This window comes from Phaenicophaeus curvirostris, chromosome 15 (assembly GCF_032191515.1).
Source record: "Phaenicophaeus curvirostris isolate KB17595 chromosome 15, BPBGC_Pcur_1.0, whole genome shotgun sequence".
In the NCBI taxonomy this organism is placed as follows: domain Eukaryota; kingdom Metazoa; phylum Chordata; class Aves; order Cuculiformes; family Cuculidae; genus Phaenicophaeus; species Phaenicophaeus curvirostris.
Genome location: NC_091406.1, coordinates 12592368 through 12618971, shown reverse-complemented (window position 1 = coordinate 12618971; position 26604 = coordinate 12592368). Strand labels below are relative to the sequence as shown.

The 26604-nt window shown below is 36.9% G+C and overlaps 1 protein-coding gene across 1 annotated transcript in view; it reads right to left on the bottom strand.

The window, feature by feature from the left end:
- GABRA1 (gamma-aminobutyric acid type A receptor subunit alpha1) overlaps positions 1-23891 on the bottom strand; it is a 38880-nt gene extending 14989 nt beyond the window's left edge. Inside the window, exons 1-5 of the mRNA XM_069868976.1 lie at positions 23804-23891; positions 19924-20036; positions 10445-10512; positions 4581-4801; positions 2879-2961 (exon numbers count right to left, since the gene is read on the bottom strand). Coding sequence (XP_069725077.1) covers positions 2879-2961; positions 4581-4801; positions 10445-10512; positions 19924-20036; positions 23804-23877 — 559 coding nt within the window. The 5' untranslated portion in view covers positions 23878-23891. The remainder of the gene's footprint in view (positions 1-2878; positions 2962-4580; positions 4802-10444; positions 10513-19923; positions 20037-23803) is intronic.
- Between the last annotated feature and the right edge of the window lie 2713 nt (positions 23892-26604).

The window sequence follows — 26604 nt, the reverse complement described above, 5'->3', positions numbered from 1 at the left end:
CTTTAGCATTTGTCACACTGAATTTACACTGGAATAACCTCTAGCTTAAGCTGCTATTTTGGCAAATCACTTCAGCCTTGGAGCTGGGTCAAACATTTCTCGGCCTGTACAGTATGGGCACAGTCCATAGGAGACTGCAACTCCTTCAACATGAGGCTTTTCAAAATCGAGCTCCAACAAACCATGACTAACAGTGAAGGGCATGGAAAACTCATCCAGTTTAATCCAAAACAAACTGAGGTGGGCAAACACTACCCTGGGCAGCTACTAAGTGTAATATTGTAGTCTGCACTTAAAATGCGGCTTTCGTGACAATTAAATGTCCTTTTCAGTAATTTTTTCAGTCCATTAAGATGATTATAACGAATTGCTTAGTTGTTTGACAGAAATGTATTTAAATGCTTCCCACTGAAAACATGGCAATTAAATACAAGAACCGTTCTTTTTCTATGTACAACAATGAGTCCCATTTTCATATCTTGCTTGGGTCTAGCCATTTTTCCTGTGGGAAATTTTTCTATTTATACCAACAACTAAATTTTGAGACAAATGCTGTATAATCTGATTATTTCAACTATAACCTGATGAGAAAAGGTCCAGCTTTAAGGCCCTGTTCTGGACAGTGGATTCCTCATGCAGCATTTACAGTAAAACCATGTTACAGAAGGATTTCCTCCCCATGATGATCCTAGATTAGAAGCTCACCTGAAATTAGTTGGGGAATGCAAAATTTCCCTAAAAACTCCTTGATTTTGTCTCATGGACCTTCCCAGCATTTGGAGTTACTTGTTTTGCTGTGTCCTGTTTAGGACAGCTGGCATGAGAGCCAGTTAGTGTCCAAACCAAAAAAATGACATAAAACATGACAGACCATACCTGCAGCCTGAGCTTGGAATGCTAGTTTTTGTCTCTGGCTGCAGGGTGAGAAATGGATGGTCCTTCAATCAAAAATATCACTGATTTTTTTTCGTTGTTCATTTAAGAAACTCACATATGCTATGATAATTTTTTTTTGGAGGATAAAATGCTAACAGGTTTAGATACAAAAGAGTACACTTGCATGTGTCTCTGCTATTTTGTTTTTACCTTGTGTTGTGGTTCTGGAGCTGTTTTTGAATCTATATTATCTAGGCCTTGGGCAGCCTGATCTAGTGCGATGTCCCTGCCTATGGCAGGGGGTGGGAACTAGATGATCTTTAGGGTCCCTTCCAACCCAAACTATTCTATGATTCTATCCCTTTCCTTTCATAATTTCTGTATCTTCTAATCATTTAATCAAGGCAAGATCTTGAGCAATATGGAAAACTGCACTCTGTGAACCAAGAGTACACTAACCTGGCACACAGTGGACCAGAAATAACTCAATGCAGGAAAAGAACGGGAACTGTTGTTCAGACTAAGCAGTGTCTGGTGTTTCGGCTGTGGCTCAATGGTGCACAGATGTGGTGACAGGTGTCCTATCAAGTCTATAAAAGTCAATCTATTAGTTCACATGTGTTCAAAGACTGATGATGGTTTGATTAGCAGGTTTTATGCACCATTAGCCATCTTCCCACCTCCCAGATCCGGTCTGCATAAACACTTTAATGTGCATTTCAAAAGAAATACAGTCCTGTGGCCACTCCTGATCTCACAGGGATCTCAGGTGCACAAATCTGTTACTAATCAAGAATCCCTGCAGCTACTTGCCCTGTTATTGGCTGGATTAAAGCTTCCCCCTCCAGCCCCTTCTGTTTCACAGCAGATTTAGAAAGATTTAGTGGAAGTCCTGTATGAAAACATAATATTAAAGGAGTAAACTATTCCTGTCAGTTGTGCTTTAAATTTGTATGAGCTTTTTGTTCTCTAAACCTTATCTAGGAGGCTAGTAGCTCTTTAAAGACAAAATATCCGTTCTTTCTCATGGTAAACCCGGAGCTGTTCAGCCCGAAGTAAATTATCACCCTGTCTGGTAACGGTGAAGAATGAATTGGGTGTTCTGTTTGTTGACTTTTACAATAGATCAAGCCACTAAGTACCCATTATCAGTGAAACAACCCTTTTTTACTAGAAAGAAATAGCCATTGAGGAAACAATTTGTACTTTACTATATTTTCCCCATATTTTGTCGTCTTTGTTGTGTTGAACCAACCAGGGCAAACCAGCTCCTCGCCCTTTTTTAATTATTTTTTTTACTTAATGATTTGAAGGGGTGCTATATTTAATTTTTAAGAATATTATATTTAGCTAAGTTTGAAAGCATCAGAGTCAGGTTGGTTGCTATAACTAAAGTTTCTCGGGAAATATTGAACTTAAAGCTTTATCTGTTTTACACTGATTTCAAGTACATTACATTTTGTCCAGTATATTCCCTAATCTAAAGTTGCAAATGCTGCATGAATAGGACACCTTTTTGGAGATCTGTGAGTTTTTTTCACTTCCAGAAAAATTGTATGGTTTTAGTACAAATATTCTGTAATCTTAAGGAAAAAATTGTTCTAACTATGACAGGATTATGGTAGGGGAATTGTTTTCACCTAAAGCAATTCCAAGGTGTCTATTACTTTTCTCTAGCATTGTTTTTTGTGTCTTAACAAAATAAAACAACATTAAGATGAACATTTTCTATATAACAAACTACTTTTCTAGCTATTTAGAGCACTGCCATCTTTCTCTGTTGTGAATGTCCAGGCATGACATTGGAGGATACTTAAGACACATAGAAGACATTCATTATATTAAATGTAAGTGTAGAGATATATATATATAAGAATAAAAATACAACCCTGCAAAAAAAGTGATAAATACACAAGATTAAACCGTTGAGGTTTTCTCAGTTGCAAAACACTTTTTTGAAGTGGCCTAAAAAGGGAGAAACCTCAATTTAAAATAAACTTACAGCTTCCAAATTTCAAGGGGCAAGCATGTGCATCCATAGGAAAGTCTTCTAAATGCATTGGACATTCTGCTCTCACAGTCAATCTATAACGGATTAATGAGCAAAAGGTCACATTTATTCTAGTTTCATAGAAATAGCAAATAGACTTCTATTAAGACACATAGAATAAGTATAGCATAATATCAGTTATGTGATTAATTAGCAGCTAGAATGGGACTGGACTTGTCTGTTGGGGTGCTGACAGGCATGTATAGACACAGCAGTGCCTGGCTCTGCCCCCTCTATCATGTTTCACTGTACAGCAGGGAATGCTTAGAGTTCTGACATGGTGTGAGGATTAGAACCTATCAGAAACTAAAACTAGTTCCTTATTGCCGTCATTGAATCGGTCTGCTCTGGATGCTCAGACATTGCTGAAATCATTTCGCTGCTATCAGCTAGGGTACAAACATGTTTCTCAATAAAAAAATATTAAACAGACTAGAAGCAGTCACATACCACACATCAGCAAGGAACAAACAATAATACTTGAATACTAGGCAGAAGATTGCACTAAGACACTTGCAAATAGAAATGGTCAAAAAAAGAGACTTATGTGAACAATGTACTGTCAAGATAGTGTTCTTTTGGATTAAACGCCTAACAGCCAAGCATTTAGAAAGACAAGAAAAACTGATCTGCACTTGTATAACTACCAGCCAAGCAGATTCTACTCTAGCCTAGGCAGTTTCAAATGATGTTGTAGAATAAATTGAACACACTTGACAGGCTCCCGAAAGCCCGGAGACTTTGTTATCTCCAAATACTTGCACTGCTTTTAAAAATGTCTTCAGACTTGTTAAATGAAAACTCCATGTTCAGCTACATGCTAAGCTATCCATTTCGACTTTGAGTCAACAGAATCACTTTATGCCTTGGTTGATTCCATGGGAGACATAAAGAGGGGATGTGTAGCTCTACAGAGACAACATACCATTTTTTTATTAGCGTTTAATTTGCAGTCTTTTAGTCCAGAATGTGTCCATGACTGTGTATCATTGTTGTTTCAAAAGGATTTATTTAACTCCTTTGCTGACAACTGGATCTCTAAAGTTCAGTTATCCTTGAATGGAATAATGTATTTCCAATAAACGTGATGCCAGCACACAAAATAATTTTTCCCCTAATTTTCCAAATGCTTTAGTGAATTGTTTTTCTTGTTGTGAATGGAATACTAAATGTCACTTTTTAGACTGCAATGCTCTATATTTCTAAGCACAAGAAATATAGTGAATGGCAAATGAATTCTGTGTGCATCTGCTAGTTCTTAGAATCTGCTTTCTATATGATCCAAAGATGTACACAATCTAGTAGTCTAGATTACATTAAACTTCCAGGCTTTATTATACTTTGCTGATGGAAATGTTGAAAGCAACTCCAAATTAAGGTCCTCTGCAAATGGATTTCTAACGGTATAGGTACCTTTTAAAAATCAAGCATTAAGAAGCATTCTGGGACTGTAAGTGGCATACAAAAGGAGTGGAAAGAGTAAACACTGCAAATGCCTTAGTTTGTCCATCATTCCATGGCCTATTGTGAAAACAACCACTAAGCAGGAATCAAATTATGCTCAAAAAGGAACCTGTTTCCTGTTTGAAAAACATGATGCTTCAACAAATTAAACTGTTAAACTAAATAAAGTATATAATATTTTAGGGCTCACCTCATTGTGTATAGCAATGTCCCATCCTCTGTAATTCTCAACAGTTTATTTGGCATCGTCATGTTATGAGCCACTGACTTCTTTCCATTGTGGAAAAAGGTATCAGGTGTCCAAATTTTGCTGGCCATTAAATTATTTAGCCGGAGAACAGTCATAGGTCCTTTGAATTTTAATCTCTCATCTTTCCAGCTTTGGCGGAAAAATACATCTATAGTGTATTCCTACATCAATTCAGAAAAAAAGGGAAACACTTACGATGGCATATGTTGCAACCTGAGAATCGGATAAGTATATTCTTACCATTCCCTACAAGTAAGAGGACTATTAATGAAATCGGTAATTATCAGAACATATATTCTCTAGATTACTTACAGTGTACCTAAAGCTGGTTATTAAACAGTTCCAATATCATCACTATGTTCAACAGAATGAATGTTAGGGAGAATAGTACATCAAAAGTTAATGAGAATTTAAGATATAATATAGTGGAAACAAAATAATTCACCCTTTTCCAACTTTTGTTTCACCTTCCATAAAGCTGTAATTTGAAGCTGTGCATATGTAGCCATTATGTATAGCAGAGAAAGAATATGCCTCTTAGGTGAAAACAAGCCTGGTGAAACAGGGTCTTATTAGAGCTTTTTGTTCTGATGTATCATTAGCATCAACATGTAGTCAACCTGCAAAAAGTTCATAGTTCACTAAAATTATGTGGTCTGATTTATGAAACATGGAATAGCTCACTGGGTCAAATTATTGGACTACGGAGAGCACGAGCCCAGGAAAGCTTGGGACCAAGAATTATAGTTCAGTTATGCAAAACCTAGGCCAATGGGGAAGAGATGCAGTGGCCGATTCAGCATACGTGCAGAGAATCAAAATAACCAACACTCAGTACAAAATGAATTATTTGCTACACATCTAAAAAAAACCCAAAAACCTAAGAGGGAGAGGGTGGAATTGGGGAAAAATGTTTAAGTGTTATACATAAAATATAGATGTATGTCGGGTGAAAATGTGAACAAAACTCCTCTGGACGTAGTATAGTATATTTTTCCAGGGAAAAAATTAACTCCAATGTGAAAGTTCAATATGGGATTATACTGCCCCATCCATCATTCACATCATTCACATTGTGATAAATGTCGAAAGTAGCTATCCAAACACTGTTCAAAATCACCCCAAGTGCTAACTGAACCTTTGCTGAGATCTCCTGCCAATGGAGATGGCAAATACTGAAATAAAGGAGGTTTCTGTGTGTGAAGATACACACGACTATAAGGAAAAGAGCTGCCACGAGGAATATGTTAGTAAAGAGAAACATTCCCAAACGAGTTTGCAAAATCTTGCTGTGGCAAACTCCCTTAGACTTGTGATTTTTCTTTTAATGAGTGACAATACTACATACAACATAAGCAATTATGAGCTGTTTATTCAATGTGCAACTATCAGCAAATAAGATTGGTGATTCTTAGTGATGGTGTGGTTTTCTTGGGTTTAGGGCATGAAATGCCCAAATAAATTCCTTGAGTACATGGAAACGCTGTAGTTCCACAGGATGGTCTTACTTTGGGTTTGTTTGATTTTTGGGTTGTCTGGTTTTGGTTGTTTTTTTTTCTTCATATTTACATCCCAGACCTGTGGAGCATTGTGGTGCTTATTTAACTGTATTTCCACTCCTTTAATCACATTCTCAGTGAGCTGCTGCAGCCTGGATTTGTTCAGCTCCAGTGACAGCAGTTGTGCAGTTATAGCCAACTACTTGCTTCTGAATTGTGCTCAGTTGGGACTTTAGGTTGAACTGTGTGCAAAATCCTGTCCCAGGTATGCAGCAGAGTAGGAGAGGAGGTTTAAAATGCAGTAGGTGGCATCAAAATATCCGATTTCCTTCATGTTTTACTAGCTTCAAAGAAAATTTCCTCCTACACACATGGGAAAAGTAAAAGACGTGCCCAGAAGGTGACATCTAAGCCATTCCCTTTTTATCGCTTTCAACAGCAAAGGAGGAGGTGAGTGGGAGGTGGTACAGGTTGAGAGAAGGGAGTCTGGTTCTTCACTTTATATGAACACAAGGTTCTTATGCTGGAAAAGGAGCCTGAGAGATCTGATAAGGGATCTGACAGCATAAGACAAAAATCAATTAAAAATCAATTAAAAAGCAGATGATAGGTCATGCCTGGCACAGACTGAATCTTTCTCTGTTCCAGGCCATTGCACCATACAGGATGAATTCATTTCGGCTGAGATTTCTCAACTCCTTAGCTTTCACTACTCACTTTGGCATGTAAAATAAGTCCCCTCAAATGAATCCTGACAGACAGCCGATCACTAAGATCAAGTCATCAGATACTCTAACTGGAGCTTTCTTCTACAGGAGGGTGCCATAAAGAACTAGGGAACAGAAGGATTTTCTTCACACCATGTACTATAGCAGTTATCGATGTGCAAACACGTGAGCAACATGAAATTTGGAATAAATTATATATAGTCTCACAGTGGAGACTCTTCATTTCTTTATTATGCAGGTAAAGAAAAAAGATTCCTATCTGTACTTTGGCAATATGTTTTTTGGTATTTAATATTTATGACATTTTAACTTAAATGTTCTCTAATTTACCCATCACCCAGGAGATGGCTTATTCATAAAATAGACCACACTGTGGTCTACATCAGATGAGGTGCTGTCCAGGAAGACAATAATACAAAATGACATAAATTCATGCCTGAAGAGCTTACAGTACAGAAGCAGTGGGAACAAAGGTTTATTATAAAACAAAACTGTCTTTACAAAAAAAAAAAAAAGCTTCTTATTCCATCAAGAATTTCACAAAAATAACAGTCATGTGAGAGTAGTCAGTTACCTGTTGATCAGTTCAATCCACCATCTGAGAGACCATGCCTGGAAACCCAAAAAGTTCTTCCAAAATAAGATATATTTTTTATTTTAAAAAGTGCTTTTCTGTTAAACTTTATTCACAAGTTCAAGAACAAGCCGAGACATTCTCTTTATAGAATAACAGGTTGGGTCTATGCAGCTCTTAAGAGAGTGTATTGAGAGTGGGTAGGAACACCATGTACTCCCTGATATATCAACCCACTATGTATATAACTGCCTCATTGGATTCCTGCAAACAGATGGCCTAGGTATGCTGATGTCTCACTGCGCCTGTAGTTTTATAACATATGGTGTCAGCTGGAATAGCTCATTGCCAGTTCCCAGCCATCAGTCCTAGGCTCAGGCAGCAGAGCATCCTTCCCTCAGTGTGTCAGTACAGCTGCTCGCGAGGCCTCCCTGTGACCAAATCCTACAACCCAGACTATGCTTACTGTAAATCTGCTCACTGGAGCAAGATTGGGGTAACCTCAAATGGTGATGTCTACAAGCAACCTACAGTATGCATAGAGGACTTTGCACTAAATGCACACTGAAATTAATTTAAATTTTATATTCCGGTAAACTCTTCATTTTAACTTTCTGTCTCCGATTTCTCACATATTTCCTTAAGCGCAAGAGCTAGCATGAGTAGGCTGCACACACATTACTTTTTCGAGGAGGCGAGTAGGAGTTTTACACTAAACACTTTACTGCAATTCCTTAGGTTTCAAAACATATGAACACCTGCCTGTGTGTTTCTTGGTTACACACTTCAAGAGACTGATGAATTCTTTTCCTGTTTAACTAAGTGAAAATCAGGAGCCAATTTGGTATGTTTTTACTTTTACTTTTGAGATTTCTTTTTTGTAGGTAATCATTGCTCATGCTACAGTATCAGCTATACTGAATTGTAATTGAAGTCAATATTTTTTTTTCTGATGTATCTATTCCTAATTATGAAAGTAGATTATTTTTGGCCTCAGTGTTTCATTATTCCTTAAAACCCAAACACCATAGAAATATCAGTTTGTTTTAGGAATGCTAAATTAGCTTTACTTTCTACTTAACAATTAAATCACCTGAAAATGCAAAGCATAAACTGATGCTGAAGTCCAAACATTCTGTAGTTCCAAGTAATTCAGCAGGCCTACCAGTTACTTTAAACTTATGTCCATGTGTAGGAAAACATCCATGTACTTTTGTTTATTAGGTTGCCATTAATTATTAGGGTTTTATAGTAAATCTGACTCGACAGACCAAACAATAGCTTAGCCAGCTGACTTACAGAAAACAACTCAAATATATATAAAGCATAAATTTATCTGTGTATATCTATCACTTTTTTTTGTCATGTCCCACAAGCATCTATGTCCAGCCCAATACTTTAAATTATGTTAATTTTCAAGAAATTAACAAGAGACCTGGCCCAAGAAGACAGGTCTCTACAAAAATAGAGCCACCACAATTCACTTACAAACTGCAGCTGCTACGGTTTAAATTCAAAGATGATTGATTTAAAAAGATATATATTTTAGTCACATGACTGTGTTTGAAAATTTCAGCTCATCCAGTTTCAGCTCATTGCCTATTTTGAGATAGAAATGGAAAAGGAAGATGAAGTGTTTTGCTGAACCAGTTACCAGAACACAAATAGTAAATATCAGTGGTTTCTACCAATCTTTAACCCAAGGCATTTCCTCTCTTTTAATGTATAATTTAAAGTAATAAGTAGATATTGTAATTTCAGAAAATTATCAAAGGAAAAAAAGCAGAAATCATTGAATGTGTTTGGGGTTTTTTTTTTATTATTCTTCATGGTGTATCTAGTACTTAAGACAGTATCATACATGTGTACTGTGGAGACAAATCACCAGTCTAGCTATTTCCCTGGATTATTCTTCTATTGTAGGTCTTCTCAGGAGAATGACTGATAAGGGCCAAAACGTCTGTGCTGCCCAAGTTATTCTTTCTCATTTAAATATTATTCCATCCTTTAACATTGTTTTGAGTAGTCAGAAACTTGTAATAACCTGGCATTTAAGCCCTATCTACAGTTTTAGTTCTAATTAAACAACTGACAGTTTTGTGGTAAGAAATGGAACTTATTTCTTTTCCTGTGATAATTTTTTCTCTCTCTTTCATTCTTTTTATATCTTTCTTCTGGTCAATGCCTTTAGCTAAATGTAGCCAGCTACAAGGCTGATCTGTTTTCTTCATTTACACTAATAAGAATGTTTCCAGCATCCATTCTAACATAGGATTCAGCAGATACTAGTAGCTGCAGACCAGGTTTTCTCTGTCAATAGCAACCTACTTGTGAAGACTTCATTTATATGCAAAATTTAAAGTACCTTATCCACATTTTTACACAATTTTTAATATCTCTTAAGACCAGGGCTCACAACATCTTCATTCAGTTTTCTGAACTTCGCCATCCCCTGCAGTTATCTAGCAATTTGATTTTAATATTCATTCCACACAGAAGTGACACTAATTCTCTCATTAATCTTCTCTTCTCTTTCAGCAGCCAAGACCTAGGAAAGTCACTTCCCATTGATCAGTAGCTTTTAATACAAAAATACAGGTTAGCCTCTATGGATGTCACACTGCAGGCATAAGTGTTAATTGTGTTTTAAGGTGATCATCTTTCTTGGCAAATTGGATCAGTGATGTGCCAGCAAGGACCTGAGCAATCACTCTCATAATACAGGTCCAAACCCTAATGCATTTCATAATATATTATGTAGCAAATACAAGGTCTGTTAAAACACATTATTGAAGTCACTGAGGCTGCTAATTTCAGGGCACTTAAATGCAGTCACAGCTAGCAGGAATGGCTGCACATAAAAGCTGACAGCATTTTGGAATCAAGGGTTTCAAAAAAGCCCAGCCTTAACAGGAGTAAGTCAGTTATTGCATAGATCTTTCATCCTCCAAATTAAAAAGACAAGAGCAAATGAATGCTGTAGAAATATACGCCATCACTTACCATATCATGGTCTGAAACAGGTCCAAAACTGGTGACGAAGATGTCAGTCTTCACTTCAGTTACACGCTCTGATGAAGCAGGAAATTAGGACAGTGAGTGTCTATCAACAGTCTTCATTAGACCTAACCACTACCAATTCTCACAATAAATAGAAAAATTATTGGTTTTGATTAGCCATTCTAAAATTGGTCTACAATACTGTCCTGATAATTTATTGCTTCTAGATACTGTTTCACAGTCAATATTGTCAGCAACAATTTTTTTATTACAGTGTTTCCACAGAACTTTTTGAGATGTGGCTTATGATGCTACAGTACAGCATCAGTAGTTCCACTGTTGTGTAAATCTTCACTCTTTGACTAATACATTTTCTTGTCTGACAATATAAACAGCACTGAATATTTTACACAGTATTCAAGAGTCTCATTGGGTACGCAGTGTTTCTGGGCCAGCTGAATGAAGTTTCTAATTAACCCTGGGGTTATAAATTGTGTATTTTGCATTGAGGCATAGGAGCATAGAAGAGAGAAAAAGACATGGAGTATATGGTGTATAAAAGCATAAAGTTGTGTTATCAGCATGAGTTAGAAATGCTTGCATTATCCTTAACTGCAATAAACAAAAAGAAGCTAAAGCTTCTCTAAATAAATATCAGCTAAACTTCTCTACTACATCTTTTTTACTTATGTATAAATATTATAATTTGTAAATCATTTTGACTTCTTTTAAATTGATATGGGCAATAACATTAAATTTCCCTTAATGTGCCAAAGTTGTTTTATAGGCCTCAATGATAGATCAGTATAAATAATTCAGATATCTATAACATGTACATAACAGATGACATGTATATGCTACACTGTAGAGCTAGACTTCTCTGTGAGTTCAAGGACATACGCTTCCTCTGTGCCACAAATGCCCTTGGCCATTTGAGAAGAATCTAATGATTTCAGTGGTCACAAATGCTGAGTTTGAGACATCTAGAATGGTGTTAATATCCAGAAAGAGCCAAACATCTGCCTTCTGCAGATCAGCTGTTGAAAGTCACTTTGAAAAATGCGCCAGCTTAACTTCTCCTTTCTTCTCATCCCCCTCTACACACAGAGCATCAGTCACTTCTGAACATACTGGTATTTTCTAGGCTGCACATCACAAAATATTCACCCAGGACAGCACATATCAAAATAACTCTGTTGATTTAAATATAGTTGCATGGAGTAACACCACCTGGAGGTAGACATCCAAACAGTGCCGAGTGGAGCTTACCCCACCAGCTTTTAGAATTTGCAGTGATGTCAGTCTGAATCCATTTACTGTAGTGCTATACAAGCCAGCATGGGGGTTTTGGTAGAAATTTCAAATGTGGAAGGAGCGATACATTTCTCAAATAACTTTAAAAAAAGAAATAAATTGAGAAATTCAGAATATTTAAAGTAATCCTAAAATAAAAAGGCTAGCAGAAAAGTACATGTATAATAAGTAAAAGTCAGGCAGCAGGCAAAAATTTTCAGAAAACTGAGATACATGTGTGGCTATTTGTTTAATGTTATGTAAGTATCATAACATAACTAAATTTAAAAAATAATGTAATACACCCCTCTGATTTCATAAGTCTTTGGACTATTTAAAAATGATTTGTTCCACTTGACAAGAAAGTTCTGACAGAAGAGAAGTGACAAGGAATCAAGGTTAAGCAGCCAGTAACAGCATACACTTCTGTGTCTGATGCAAAAGTTCTAATAAGAATCACTGTTCTTTGATGCACATACAGGGTTTTTACTTTCATTCAAATAAGTCTACAAATTATAAATATATGTAGATGTAAGCAGTTTAATATAAATGTTTAATATACGTACAATAAAATATCTCTTTTTGTGAGACAATAATAATCAAGATGTTGCACTAGATCTGATTCCACTGGCATTCTAGAAATGCACTGAATGACACTTGTACCCTCTTAACAAGTTAATGCAAAAATTAGGTGGTAGCAAAAGTAATCTCCAGAACTCATTAAAAAAGTTAAAGGATTAAATTTCCAATGTATTCTTCATAATCATAGCAAGTAGAATACTGTGATGCAGTTGAATCGCCTAGTAATATTTGTTTTATTCTTTTTATCTGTGACTGAGACGTGTACAAACTACAGTGACTACTGACAAAACATTGGGTAGGTGAAATCTCCTCCTTGGCTGTCCAATTAAATTAATGTGTGACCTCATTATTGTTTACAAGCTTTTCAACTAACTTAAATAAATTTATTTATTCTCTTGATGTCTAATTGGCTCTAGAGTTGAAGAAGTTCACAGGGTCAACTTAATTTTCTACTACTGGAAGAAGCATATGGTTGTTGAGAAATTACTTGGCATAGGAAAAAAAAGTATTGTCTCCATCAGCCCATCACTTTCACAAAAATTCAAGAGGCTTTGAACATTAACAAAACACCTGGCAGAAAAAAGACGATGGAGATTTTACAAGGTCCAGTAAAACATTGTTGTGTGGCTTCTTTAAGTTCTAGCTACTGAATCACCACTTCTTAAGACTGAGAAACTAATATCACCATGAAATCTATTAGCCTTTCACATATTGAAAAGTGAAACTCAAATGAATCTTTTAAAGACCTTTCATCTTGACATCCCCTTTCCATTGAGGCACTTCCAGTGGTGTCATCAGGAGGCAGAAAATGCTAGAAGTTCTTCAGGCACAAAGTATTCATCTCTTATTAGTGTAAACTTAGAGTCCCAGCTCTGAGTGAGCCTCTATTTAATATAATACAGCTAATTGATTTATTTTGCGTAAACACAGAACTTGCTCTTTGAATCAGCAGCATATCATGTAGTGGTATCCTGAAGTTTAGCTTTGGGAAGCATGTGGTCACAGTAGAGAGGCTGAGATTAAGAAAGTCACTTGGAAAACAGAAAATGGAAGCTAAAGGCTTTGGCAGTAAGATAGAAGATTTCCAAGGGAATGGAAAAACGAGTGATACCTTTCATTGCTGTACAATATTGAAGATAATTTAAGTAACTCATAACTGATAATAGAAAATGCAGATTGTGAACTCACAAGACACTGTGTTATCAATCACACTTTTGCAGAGCATCTAGTCCCAGATCTCTTCAAATCCAGATAAAACCATTGTACAAAGCACCAAATTATTTTTTGCTTTGATATGCACCTCCTTTTCAAGAGCAAGGAAAAAGTGCATATGAACACACAGAAAAAGATTAGTCCCTCCAAAGACATATGGAAGTTTTGAAAATTTTGTTTACTGTTTTACTAATTAGATGATTCAACTGTGCTTTGTTAAGAGCTTCAGAAGTTGTGAGTCACTCCTGCACAGAACATATGTTTACGCATACAGTTGGGATATATATTTAGAATCAAGGTTAACCATGTTCAGTTTGCAGCTTGATTACCATGGGAAAGCTTAAACTATGCTTCAGATACTTGGAATGCATTTTGCAGGAACTTCAAGTCTTGAGTTATATTCAAAACCTTCACAATATCCCTAAGAACTAGAAAAAATTCTAAGTAATTGAACAAAACAACCTCAAGTCAGAAGCTGACTTGACTACTGAGGATAATTCATCAATTGTAAGGACATGTTAACTATGTCTCTTGACTATAACACCTATCACACGAGCCAGGACTAAGTGACGTAGAGATACGTGTAGAATGCATAATAATTCCAACAAAAAACCCTCGCAGAAATTATTAATGACTTACTAGTTTTACTATAAGGCAATCATAGTGTCTAAGAAGTTACTGATCAGGAAAATAGCAACTGAGTACCACACCTAGACACTCTGGAGCAACTGGTCCACTTATAGCTATGAAAACACCAGTCAATGTGAAATGCTGTAATTATACTGTTTAAAACTACTGTGTTTTGCTAATGATGCTAGACTAACATAAACTTTCAAAGATTAATGACAATAAATATTTTTATTTAAACTCCCAGGGAGCTCATTAATGCTAGAGTTGTGGTTGGGTTACAAATTAAGAAATACAGATTTATTTAAACAGTAGGAAGTAAGCCTACTTATCATAGGAAGCTATACATTGATTATTTCCCTTTCTGACCAGCTGGTATTTGAGCCAAGGCTTATTTGAATTGCATATTCTGATGATTTAAATTAATTCTATCCTTTCTGGTAATTCACTTGTTCCTCCTGCATTTCTTGTGTAACTGTGTGTTGTAATTAGGAAAATAGAGGAGACTTCCCCTGTGGTTTTGAATGAAAGGAATTTAGATGCCTGTACGCTATTATTACTAAAAGAAGTCATGTAGATTAATAAGCCAGGCCACATTCTATGAAGAACCGCAACAAATAGACTCATAAGAACTTTGTGCTGCTGCTTCAAAGCTGGTCATATCCTCCCTACCTCCCTACACCTGTTTTGCTAGGGTCTTCTATAGCTTTTAACAGTTGTCTTTTCATCAATGTTGTGCCTATGGAGTGGAAAAAAAAGATCATTTTTTAGAGTTAAGTATAGCATCTAGTCCTTCTTTACTTACAGAATTATGTGTAGGGGTCCAGTATAGGACTCTCTCTTCTTTTACAGTAGAAACATTTAGGTTCAACTACATTTTTATTATACTTGCAAACCAAAAACATTTTCTTTAATTTTAAGTCAGCTCAGATACTAGTTCAAATCCAACAATTTCTATTGGGACCTCAATCACCAAGAGGTACGTTTACCAAATATTTATAGATAATGTTCTCATAAAACTGATTTTTTAAATCTAATTAACATAATGCCATCATGTTTATTTTCCACCACTTTAAATATAAGCACTCTGTGGAGGTAATGAATTGCCTGAGATGGATGGCGTTCCACTTAAGGGCTGTTGCACTCAATTTTGATAAACATCACACAGAAGAGAGATCAGCAAATAACTTTACTGATAGTATAAACCAAGTATAGTTCTGCTGAGTACTGAAGTAATGCTGATAATCTAATTAAGATGATCTAATGGGAATTCAACCCAACTATAAAAGCACATTTCACTTTGAAAGATTCTGGTCTGCTTAATCAAACTCCATCTTGTTCTTCTTAGCTCTGTATTAAATAACCTTTCTGCTATAAAACCCTACTCAAAGCGATAAACCACATCCACAGTTATTCTAAGTTGAAAGGTCACAGACCACAACATCCTTTTCTTTTAGAGAGTGGTTGTGTGCACTGCAAAGGTGACAGTCTTAAAATATTGCAGCTGCACCTGATTTTGTGTTAATGAATCTCAGCAGGAGATACAACCAACCTGCCCTGCACAAGCCCACTCTCTCTCCACTGTGACACTCCAAATCTGCTATGTTAGCATCCCAGGGCTCATCTCTGTCCCCTGCATGAAGACAACTCAGAACAAAAGGCAACACTATATCAATTTATTCAAGGAACTTATATTTTTCACCACTTTTCATTGTTTTTCAATTCTTATAAACTCCCACTCTAGCTATAGTGGTTTACTCTGAGAGGTCATCAAACACTAAGGTGAATTTTCCTCTTTATTTGACTCCTTCCTGACACCATCTGACCCTTTACTTTGTTGAGAATTGTGTGTTTGAAAAGTGAACATCATTTCTATTATTTAACCTATTTTTGATCACCTGTATTTCTATGATACAGATAGTTCCCACAGAAAATTATGCTATTACCTAAATGACTTCACTGTTTATTTTTTTTCTTAATGTCTAACATAATTTCCTCTTTTTCAGCTTCAATAGCTTACTTTCTGAAATTCCTCCTCCTTCCTTTTTCTAAATTATTATCCTTTCATAGAGCTAATAGTGTGATTCAGAACATTTTTACCTTCATTTTGAAAGCTCTATTTTCCAGTCATAAATAACTGTAAATGTAGTTATTTGTCCATGTTTATGGATAGGTACAACAGATGCTATTTCCTAGCAATGTCTGACTAAGTGACTATGCCCACACATTAAAGAAGTAAACATCTAAATAACACGATTTACATCAATAATTATTGATATGAGGTGCAAATATGCCAATGCATAACGTAGTGCTGTGTTTCTTTTAAAGAAAAATCAGATTAATTTTAGCCACAATGCCCTTTTTGAAACACTGACTATATTCAATGACTATAATTTTTTCCCTGTGGGTCACCTATCCCATTTTTTAATATTCTTGTTGATGAGAATTCCTGCTTCGTTTAACAGCAAAATGCTCAGAGCTGCTCGCTTCATTTCAGACATGGCCTTACTGGGTCATCTGATGAATAATAATTTTCATTCCCATAGTCTTTATGGAGCATATGCATTTTTCAGTTTTCCTTTTGAAGGAATACCTCAAAAGAAAATCTAAAAAAAAAGATAAGAGAGGACTTACTATTAATATAACACTGATTCCATGTGTGCTGAGTGATTCAAAATTCAGCACCTCTAAAAGTATCATTATCTTAATTCTCCACCTTTTAACCTGGATTTCCAAATAGAATATAGTATAGCTCCAACAATGCACCTTTGTAAAGAGATCTCTCCAGGAGCTTGTTCCTGGCTTCATAGTGTCCAATCTGCCTCACCAGAATATTTCTACCAAACAATGAAACTGTTCACTACACCAATAGGACATTCGCAAACAGGGATAGAGAAATAGCATAGTGTTTCTTTCAAAAAGGGGGAAATTACTCCTGTAAGGTAGTAGAGCGAGAGCAAGATCAAGCCCCTTTCACAATTCATCACAATTTTTCAGTAAACATAACTTTTTGTCACTGAATTCTTCATGTATACACATAAACACAAGCAAGGAGAATCAAATAAACTGAAGAAACTCTGACATCTACCTTTTCTTGCATAGGTGAGAAAGAGTGAAATTGGTTACCTTTTCTGTTTCTCTTCATGCACAGAATTCTTTTTTCTGTAGGTGTACGAATTTGAAAAACCACACTACAGAAGGAGAGGTCATACAGGGACAAGCAGAGAGTTTTCTGCAATATGTCTTTCTGCAGAACAAAGAAACTGTACCAAGCCATGTTTTACTTCATCTGCTGTTTCTCAGAATGCATAGGAAAAACAGCACGGACAAGTTTGGATAATTAGAAGAATGCTATAGTGTAATCAGTAGTACACAGATTTACATTGTGCCTAACAGCGCAAAATTTATCAACATAACGTATCTCTGAGGGTCTCTGGTCTCTTTAAATTCTCTGATAGGCATTAGACCTAAATCTATAGACCTAAAAATACTTTTATATCGGCAGCTTTCTTAAGTTTCACTTTAGAGTAGATAAAAATCACATTCTGTTTGAAATATTTAATAAGAAGCCATGTCTGCTGTTGGAAAGAAAAATGAAAGCACTGCTCTTCCACATACATTTGACATTTCCAGCAACAGATCATGCTATGAAGGAAAGCTGTTGACCAACTCCAAAAACTGTGTTACTTTTGACACATTGATTTAGATTTCTCATCGGATATTTTCACATATGGAGCATTTCATAATATATTTCCCCGCTACACAAAGTGTCTAAATCAAATGTGTCAAAATTGAATCATCTTGAGGTTCTTAGCTCATATTTAGATACCTCAGCAAGAAGGATTTGTAGAGGTGAATTTAAAAATTCTTGAGCAAATTCTTTACTACAAATTGGTACCAGAATTGAAAACACTGGCTTAGATGTTTGTCTCTACTTTTTGAAATTTATAATTCACCTCTTTTGAATAAAGCATTATTCAACAGCCATTTTATTACTCTTTTGTAAAGCCGCTTCTTATTGCATTTGATTTTAAACATTCGTTTACTGCCCACAATTGCTTTAGATATGGGATTTTTCAAAAGTCCTAGTACTTCTAGGTCCAATATTCAAAGCTGACAAATAGAAAACTTAAATTTACTCTGTTGAACTGACACTGTTAAACTATAATGTACCGAGCAACAAGGAAATTGTGATATTCAAGGTTCTTGGCTATAGGCAGGAATACACAACACAATTCTGAAAAGAGGGACGCACAGATTATTTAAACTTCTCAAACCCTTGGTTAGAGAAACTACTCCAACCCTGTCTTCACTCTACCCTGTATTTCCCATGCTCCACCAACTTTTGTTTTTAACTGACAGTGATGCAAATGGCTACTGAACTCTGTTGAACGAGAAACGTTTCCTCCTATAGAAGCCACTACATTAAATGATCTTGCTAGTCAGGAGCAAATTTTAACTGGACTGAGTGATCCTTTCATGAGGTATGCAGACTTGTTCTCCCAGTACACTCTTGAAGCCTGGCTTCTGAAACACATACATAAACAAATTCTATAACATTCTATATTGCTGTGCTTTAAATCGCAAACCAGAAAATGAGAGAAAATCCTTCCTCTGTGTTTCCCTGTGTTTGCTTTTCTAGTGACTGTTAAACAAATCACAATAGCTGCAAAACTCATATAAGAAATCATCATGAGCTCAGATTTTTCTTGTAGACGTACACCAGACTACACAATTTACAGCTTCATTTATTTATTACCCTGTCTGCTATGTTTATTTACTGTGATATGGTAACTGACTGAACTACACAGTTGCGTTAATCAAAGATCAAGGAACATTTATTTCTACACTACTCCAAGAGTTTATGAATAAGCAGGCAAAACCACTGGTAGATAAAAGTAAGAAGTTATTCTTATTTTGTTGTATATTATCTGAAATTGCACACAAAAATTTAAGGACCATCCCGTTTTGAAATGTGTGAATTAATTTAGCTATTCCTTGAAGTCGCTGGAGTCAAACCATTGAAGATGCTGGCTCACAATTCAAGAACTGTTGCAAGATGAATAAGCATACTCTTAATTACCTTCCATTTCATCTGCTGGACCTGGTATAAGAACTCTTAATGTAATACCCTGTTCTTATAATGCAGTTCCTCTGAGAACTATTATATCAAAACAGGTTTAACTATACTTTGTGGAGGTGGTTGCTTTGCTTTATTTTACCTGAAGAGTCCTTTATGGATTCAGCACCAAAAGCATAAGAGGAAAGACATTTTTACCAGACTGTGAAGACAAAATGTTACAGAAACAAATCCTGACATACCTAAGTAGAAAAAAAAATCTTATGAACTTCTCTGAGACTTTTATGACTGAGGCTGATTGATGCTTTCACTGCTAAAACCAAATCCTCTTATGAACATAGGCATAGATAGATGTGCTGTTTAGGCCTGATTCATAAACTTGTCATTTGTCAAGTCATAGGTCATATTTTATTATCTTTTATTCTTCATACATTTAAAGTTTTAATACGTATTCAGAGGTCTTCTTGAATTATGAACTATTTTCTTCTTCTTCTGGGTATAAGTGTTTGAACACCGTGTATGTGAAAGGCAGAGAAGGCATGGCATTTTTTAAAAAGATGGACATTACAAATCAGCCTTATTTTATCAGTATGTATAAACAGAATAACATAAGTACAGGACAGAAAAATAACATTGTTTTAATTGATTTAATCTAACACGTAACCTTGAAAATTATAATACAACACACCTCCCAGTCCTGGTCTCAGGCGGTTATCATAACCATCCAGTAGACGATCCAATATTCTGGTAAATACTGTGGTGTTGTCTTTAAGTTCATCTTGTGATGAAGTTTGTCCATAGCTAAAAGACAGAACGGTTAATACCAAAAAACAGAATCTACCAATAACCTTACAAAACAAGAATTCCAAAATCTGCTTAACGGTCCTTATACTGGTTTATGGTCACAAAATCTTCTCCATAAAAACAAGATTGTAGTGCTTTATAGGGTTCTTCCATTTTGACATTTTCTTCTTAAATTGTACCTTTTTTGATAAAAATGTAGAAAACAAGCGGCGCGCCTCTACAAACGGTGAGCAAATAGAATGTCAGTTCTTTAATGTTTATCTCATCATTCATTAATGGTTACAATATTCTAATGTGTTTTCCTCAGTAAAAGGCTCATTTGTCAGCAAAAGGTAATGTGTTTAATCTGTAATAGTTATAAAGGGTTTGCATACAAAGAAAGATACAATAATTTAGAACACTGACATCTGAGTACTGAAAATAAATGTGAAAACAAAGATAAAACAAAAAATACAGTGATGTCTTCTTCATGAATACAGAAGTAAATCAAGTGACTGTGCATTTTCATTTGTCGATATATCATTTTGCTTTATTTTATTTCCTATCCGCCTTTAGCAATTAGATTTGGAAGAATACTTCCAACTTTTCCTTACAAATGTGTAACAAAACCATCTGTTGATATGGAAATCCCTCATGTACACAAAGCTTCGCTTACAGATCCCCAATGTATATCTCTAACTCAGCCAAATGTCCTGAAATTTTGCTTGAACAAGGATAAAATTAAGCTCTTTGAACTCATTTACCAAAATCTTACTTCCATCAATACAAATCAGAATTAAATCCTTTGGGCTTAGTGGTTTCTGTTTGCTGTAGATGACATCAAAATCAACCTTTTTCTTAAATCTGAAACCTTTACCAAATACTCTCTCACAGATGATTCCCTTAATCATAGATTACAGTTGTCTTAAAGCCAAACCCAGTGCCGTTTTTTCATCCATTGCTGGGAAGAATTCCATTATAAACGTGTGTAGTCATCATGACTAAAAGCAAAACCGCTGCTTTCCAAACCATCATTTTGTCGCACACATTGCTACTGAATTGGATACACACTGCAGCACCAAAAACTTTTGTTCAGGATCAGACCTAGTCACAAAAGTGATTCATTGGTCTGCTTGCTATCCATACAGACAGAGTGATACGCGGGTCTCAGTGCTCTGCCAGTTGTTCCTGCTCTAACCAGCAAAGACCGTCTTATCAGGAATATACTGTTACATGAAATGATCTGGGTCTCTTAAAATTGCTATGAAATTATTTTCTCTAAGATGCATCAGCCAAACATCCTTTGTGCATACCACACGTATATTCTGCTTGTATAGAATACAAAGAAAAGGAGGAAAAATACCCTGAATATAGGTACTCTGGAAAAACTTCCAAGCTATTTTGCAGCACAGGTTTGAATAAATAACACTACATATTTAAATGAGTTTCAGAATTGACACTCAGAGAAGTTCTACTAACTTTTGTTTTATTTCAATAGGATGTGACTTTGTAGAGAACAATTTTCAGAGGGTTTTAATGCATATAAATCACTGTTTCTAAGGAAGACAAAATCCCTAACAGTCTTTAAATTTACTATGAATTTCCCCTAGCCATATCATGTAATTTCACTTAATAAAAACAGGCTGATTTATTTTTCCTATCTACAGTTGCGTTTCAAATCCCAGACATAAATATTTTTGTCTATTATGCTTCCTATATGTTACCAAATAACAAGTTCTTCTGTCTCCAGTGAGCATTATCTTTCAAAGGATCATTCCTTGTAGACCTTATGCAGAATTGTAACACAGGACTTTTCACTGGATCCAATTTTACATTAACAGTCATTGTCAGTAAACAAGCTGCTCTACTTACATATCTCAAGGATAGCAGAAGGTCATCAGGATTAAGGTGGTAGAAGGATATAAAAACACTTCAGAAACTAAATAAATGAGTATATTTGCAGAAGAGGTGTCAGAAAGATGGACTAGGGGCAGTGCAGTTGGAAAAGATGCAATACAAGACACCGCTTCCACTCTGAGTGTCACATTTGTTAGTACCCTCACCTGTTCTTCCCACCATTTTATCAGAGGCAAAAAGCACTGGTAGGGCTGGTTTTAACTGACATATGGTCACAAGAAGAATGTGAACATTTACGTACATATCACGTATACTCTAGCTCCGAAGGGATGGTGATTTTTCATTCAAAGCGCACACATTGAAATAGTCCTAATACTTTTTTTATGACTAGAAAAGTGATATGGGAAAACCGTGTCTTTCTGTATCACAGAAGCTTTACCAAATTCATTAATTTCTTTTTATCATAGAGGATTAGCAGCACTCCAGAAAAAAAGGCAAGGGAATTTACTATGAAAAAACAGCTTTAAAAATCAGATATATTTCATGGAAGGTGTGCACATTTTGAGAAAAAAAACTGACTGTGTGCGATTGTGTTTTCCTATTAAACCACAGTATAATAAAAAACTGTGCACTAACTCCATCTACAGGTCATTATAACAGTGACACGCCATATAATTTCTAAACGCTAGTCCAATGTGTTTTAATTCTCACTTTAAGAATGGACATGCATACATTACAGATATAAATATATGTACAAATATATAGGTACACATATCTATATAATAAATATGATTTACAAAACTCTTCTGCTAGGCCACGTGAAATACTTCATGAATACTTCAAATTTTACCTTTCTTGGTATACTATCAAAACAAAGGTATTTATTCTAAAATGTCATGTTCAGTACAGCAATAGCAACATGAATCATTTGCGGTTTGTTTTGGTTTTTTTTAGAGGAAACACTCGTGCAGATGAACCCTTGTGCCTTTGTCCACTCTACTCTATTTAGAATCATCAAGGTAGCCAGAGGGTAAGTTTATCTGGAGCTGCGAATGCACAGGGAGACACTGGGGAGATTAAGACACAAATACATCTTTTAGGGATTGCTCTTGACAATATGGAATTTCTACTGCTTTTTGGTCATTAGGTAGCATTATCAACAATGCATTAATATTTTTAAAATACATAAATACATCTGTGAGTCCTCTTAAACACCTTTGCTGAATTTTGAATTGCAGAGACTACTTGCAAGTATACTCCAAACTGCTTTATAGCCTTAACCTAATAGTTGTTGGATTGTGTGGCAGGATTACAAATTGTTCTTGATACTAATGCTATTTTTAGATTACAATTTCAACATATATTCTACAAACATTCAGTGCAGCATGGTCTTTCAAACATAAACTGTTATGGGGTTTGAGCTTGCAAATTCTTCTTCATCCAAGCGGTTTCCCTTCACCAGGAAGGACAACTCTGCATTTGCAAAATACCTAAGTTAGGACAGAATCCTAACCAATCAAGAAGTGAAAGCTTTGCCCCTGCTTGCAGGGGCAATAAAGTTGCTAAACAGCACTTAAATAAGATTTAAAAAAACTTAATTATACTTTTTCTTTTCCTCTAGAGAAACCTGTACTTCTGAGCAGTCATTATAAGAGAGCAGAAAGGATTGCACAGGTGTTTGAGGTACTTTAACTTCAATTTGTTTCAGAAAGATTTTGCTTTTTTTTCTTCACAATATTTAAAAAAAAATGTGCAAACAAATTGGGATTTTTTTTAGTCTTCCCTTGGATTTAGCTGGGATTTGAACAGGGATTAACTTCCCTCAATACACTTAGTAGTAGTGCAGCCCGTGCCATATTTGTCTTATGCTGTTATATTAAATTAAAAGTTCTTAAAATATGTTGGTACATTGAAAAACATCTCCCCACCTTCTTTCAGTCAGCGCATTCAGGAGGAGGCCCCAGGCCCAGAGGCAGTCACAAAGCACCAGGAGTCTCTTCATGGTGGGCTCTGAAACTACAAGGAGAATAATCATCAACCTCTCCTACATTAACACACTACTGTGCAAAAAAATGTCTGATTTTGGAAACTTCTTCAGAATAATGTGATGTCAGGCGATGACCTCGCTACTATAGCCCATGCCATTCACTGTAGGGGAGCAGGGCCTTGGCTGTTCTGTTTACCTAATACTTTCAGAAACAGAGGCTTAGGGTAGGATTTATTTTACATTAACAGCGTGTTCTTGTTTGCATTATTCTTGAAGTTTCACAAAAACAAATACGAGCTAAAGCTGCTGTTCCCAAACTCTGTGGCTGTTCTTACTCGAGTTTTCTCTTTTGTTGAAACTTTGACAAGGTGCCTCCATAACTTTTCCAGAAAACCAAGGGAAGTTGGTTTGGTTTTAACTTGAACCAGTAAGAGCCCTCCCAAAGCTCTTGGAAGGTGTCAGCGCGTGGTAGTGTGACTGAGAGCCGTGATTCCCTCCCAGCCACTGCTTTGCTTTGACGAGATGGAAGCAACTTTCTTCTACAGATATCACTATTTTCCCTGAGACATAAGCATCAGAGAAGGAATAAGATTATCAGATTCTGACTCTGTGATCTCCTGCTACAGATGAACGCTAATATTTTTGTTGGGCTAAAGGGCACAATTCATAATCAGACCATGTGCTGGCAACCTACACACCATCTCCTAAATCTCTACCAGCCTGACTGCTGCTAGAAGTGTTTCTGCATTAACAGCTTTCTTCTCTCCAAATGTCTCCTGTCCTCTCTCCAGACTTCAGACTGAGTTACTGTCAGTTTACCTTTGCGTAAGAAGTAACACTACTCAGAAGGTTTCTTTCACTTTCTAATAAACTGTAAAACAAAGTTAACTGATATTTATGGAATCCGTGATCCAGATTCAACTGATCGCCCGAGAGCTGATGCATGTCCCTTTACATATCTATATACTGTGTGCTGGAATCTAGTCGAGTTTTAGTATTCACTACATTAAGTAAGGGCAACAAAATATGAAGCCAAATATGAAGTCTGTATTTTCCCCTAACAGTGAATTGGAGGGGTATTTTTTTAAAGCCTGAGAAAATTAAAATTGTGCATAGAAATGCTGTTGTAACTTTAAATAGAGCTACCCCAATTCACTGCACGCTCTCAGGGACAATTTAAATCAATAAAACATCATTACAAAGCAGTATGTAAGCAATGAGATATAATTAATGCGTTTATAGGCAAATGGTCGGCAGATAAGCATCGAGTGGGGCTGAGCTAATGTAGCTGGAAAGGAAGGAACTGGATGTGGCAGTAAAGTGTGGATAAAGATCTTCAGGGGCGAGACTGCATCTTGACTTGCCCTGTGATCAGCCTCCTTTGCAAAAGAGAAAGGCAACATCTGTGGCTTCAAAAAAAATCACCTTCTCTCGGTCCTGCCAACTTCTGCTTTTGCAAAAGCCTCTTCGGGAGAAAGTATGGAAAGTGAATTATTCTGAACTATCTTGATCTGTTGAGCTCCACACCCGCCCCCCCTCCCAACACCGCCCCCAGCTTCAATAAACCCGTGCAGGCTCTGTAAATCCTGGAGAAGGAAAGTTTGTTGCAGCTGGAAAAAAGCAAATCGTAACAAAGGCTCTCAAAGCAGCGTTAAACCCCAGCATCCCCCGGCCCCCCCCCGCCCCTCAGACCAGCGCTGGTTTTCCCATCCAAAATGGGAGAAAGAGCCGCGCTTCTAGGAGAATTTCAGCAGCTCCCACTGGAAAAGAAAAAGAAAAAAAAAAATAGGGGGAAAAAATAGGGGGAAGGGGGCATTTTGATGCGGTTTTGATCCCCGGTGAGATTTGCTCACGTCTGAGCCGTTTTCCTGCAGGCGTTTCAACTTTGTATCTCCCCCTTGCCCCGAGAAAGCCACCCCTCCCACCCTCGGGATGGGAAAAAAAAAAAAAGAAAAAGCCCCCCCAAAAAACCAAAACCCCCTTTTGCGAGCACCCGCTGGCAATGAGTCCCCGCCGCCAAACCGCTCAGCCCGCTGGATCCCCGCGCCCATCGATCGCTGCGGATTTCCAAGCGGGAGGGAGGGCCGGGGGTTGGGGGGGGGTGGGGGGTGGTCGGTCCCTGCGGCAGCGCGGCCGCGGAGCCCCCAGCGCGGAGCGGAGCGCGGAGCGGGGAGAGCCCGCGGCCGCCCTTACCGGGAGCGCCTCGCCGGGGGGCTGCGCGGCTCCGGCCCCGCCGCTCACTCCGCCTCGGCCATCCCCGCTCCGCCGGGGCTCGGATCGCCTCTTCCCAAAGATTCCGAGCGCCGCTACACAACAAAAGCTTTTCTCTCTTTAGCAAAGACAGTAGTAATACGTCCCAGGGTAAACCGGATGTGAAATAGGCTGTGACTTCATGCCAGAGAGATTTTATTTTAGAAAGGAAGGTGGTACCAAGCTCTCATCTAGAGACCAATCCGCCCATTTTTTTTATATGCAGCACAATTTAACTTCCAGTGCTCTCGCCCTAATCCCTTTCTCTCTGGCTGCAGACTCAAATCCTTCTACAATCTGCAGCATTATTATTATTAGGGGGGGTGTGGGGGTGGGGGGAGGCTGCGCTGAGCATCTTTACACACTTCCAGCGTGCAAAACGGTCTATTTTTAAGGGTCGGACGTTAAAAACATAACATTTAATCGCGGTTTAGATATGAATGAAGGCTGGCCGGAGCCGTGGAGGATGCAGCAGTAACGCGTGTGCCTCCA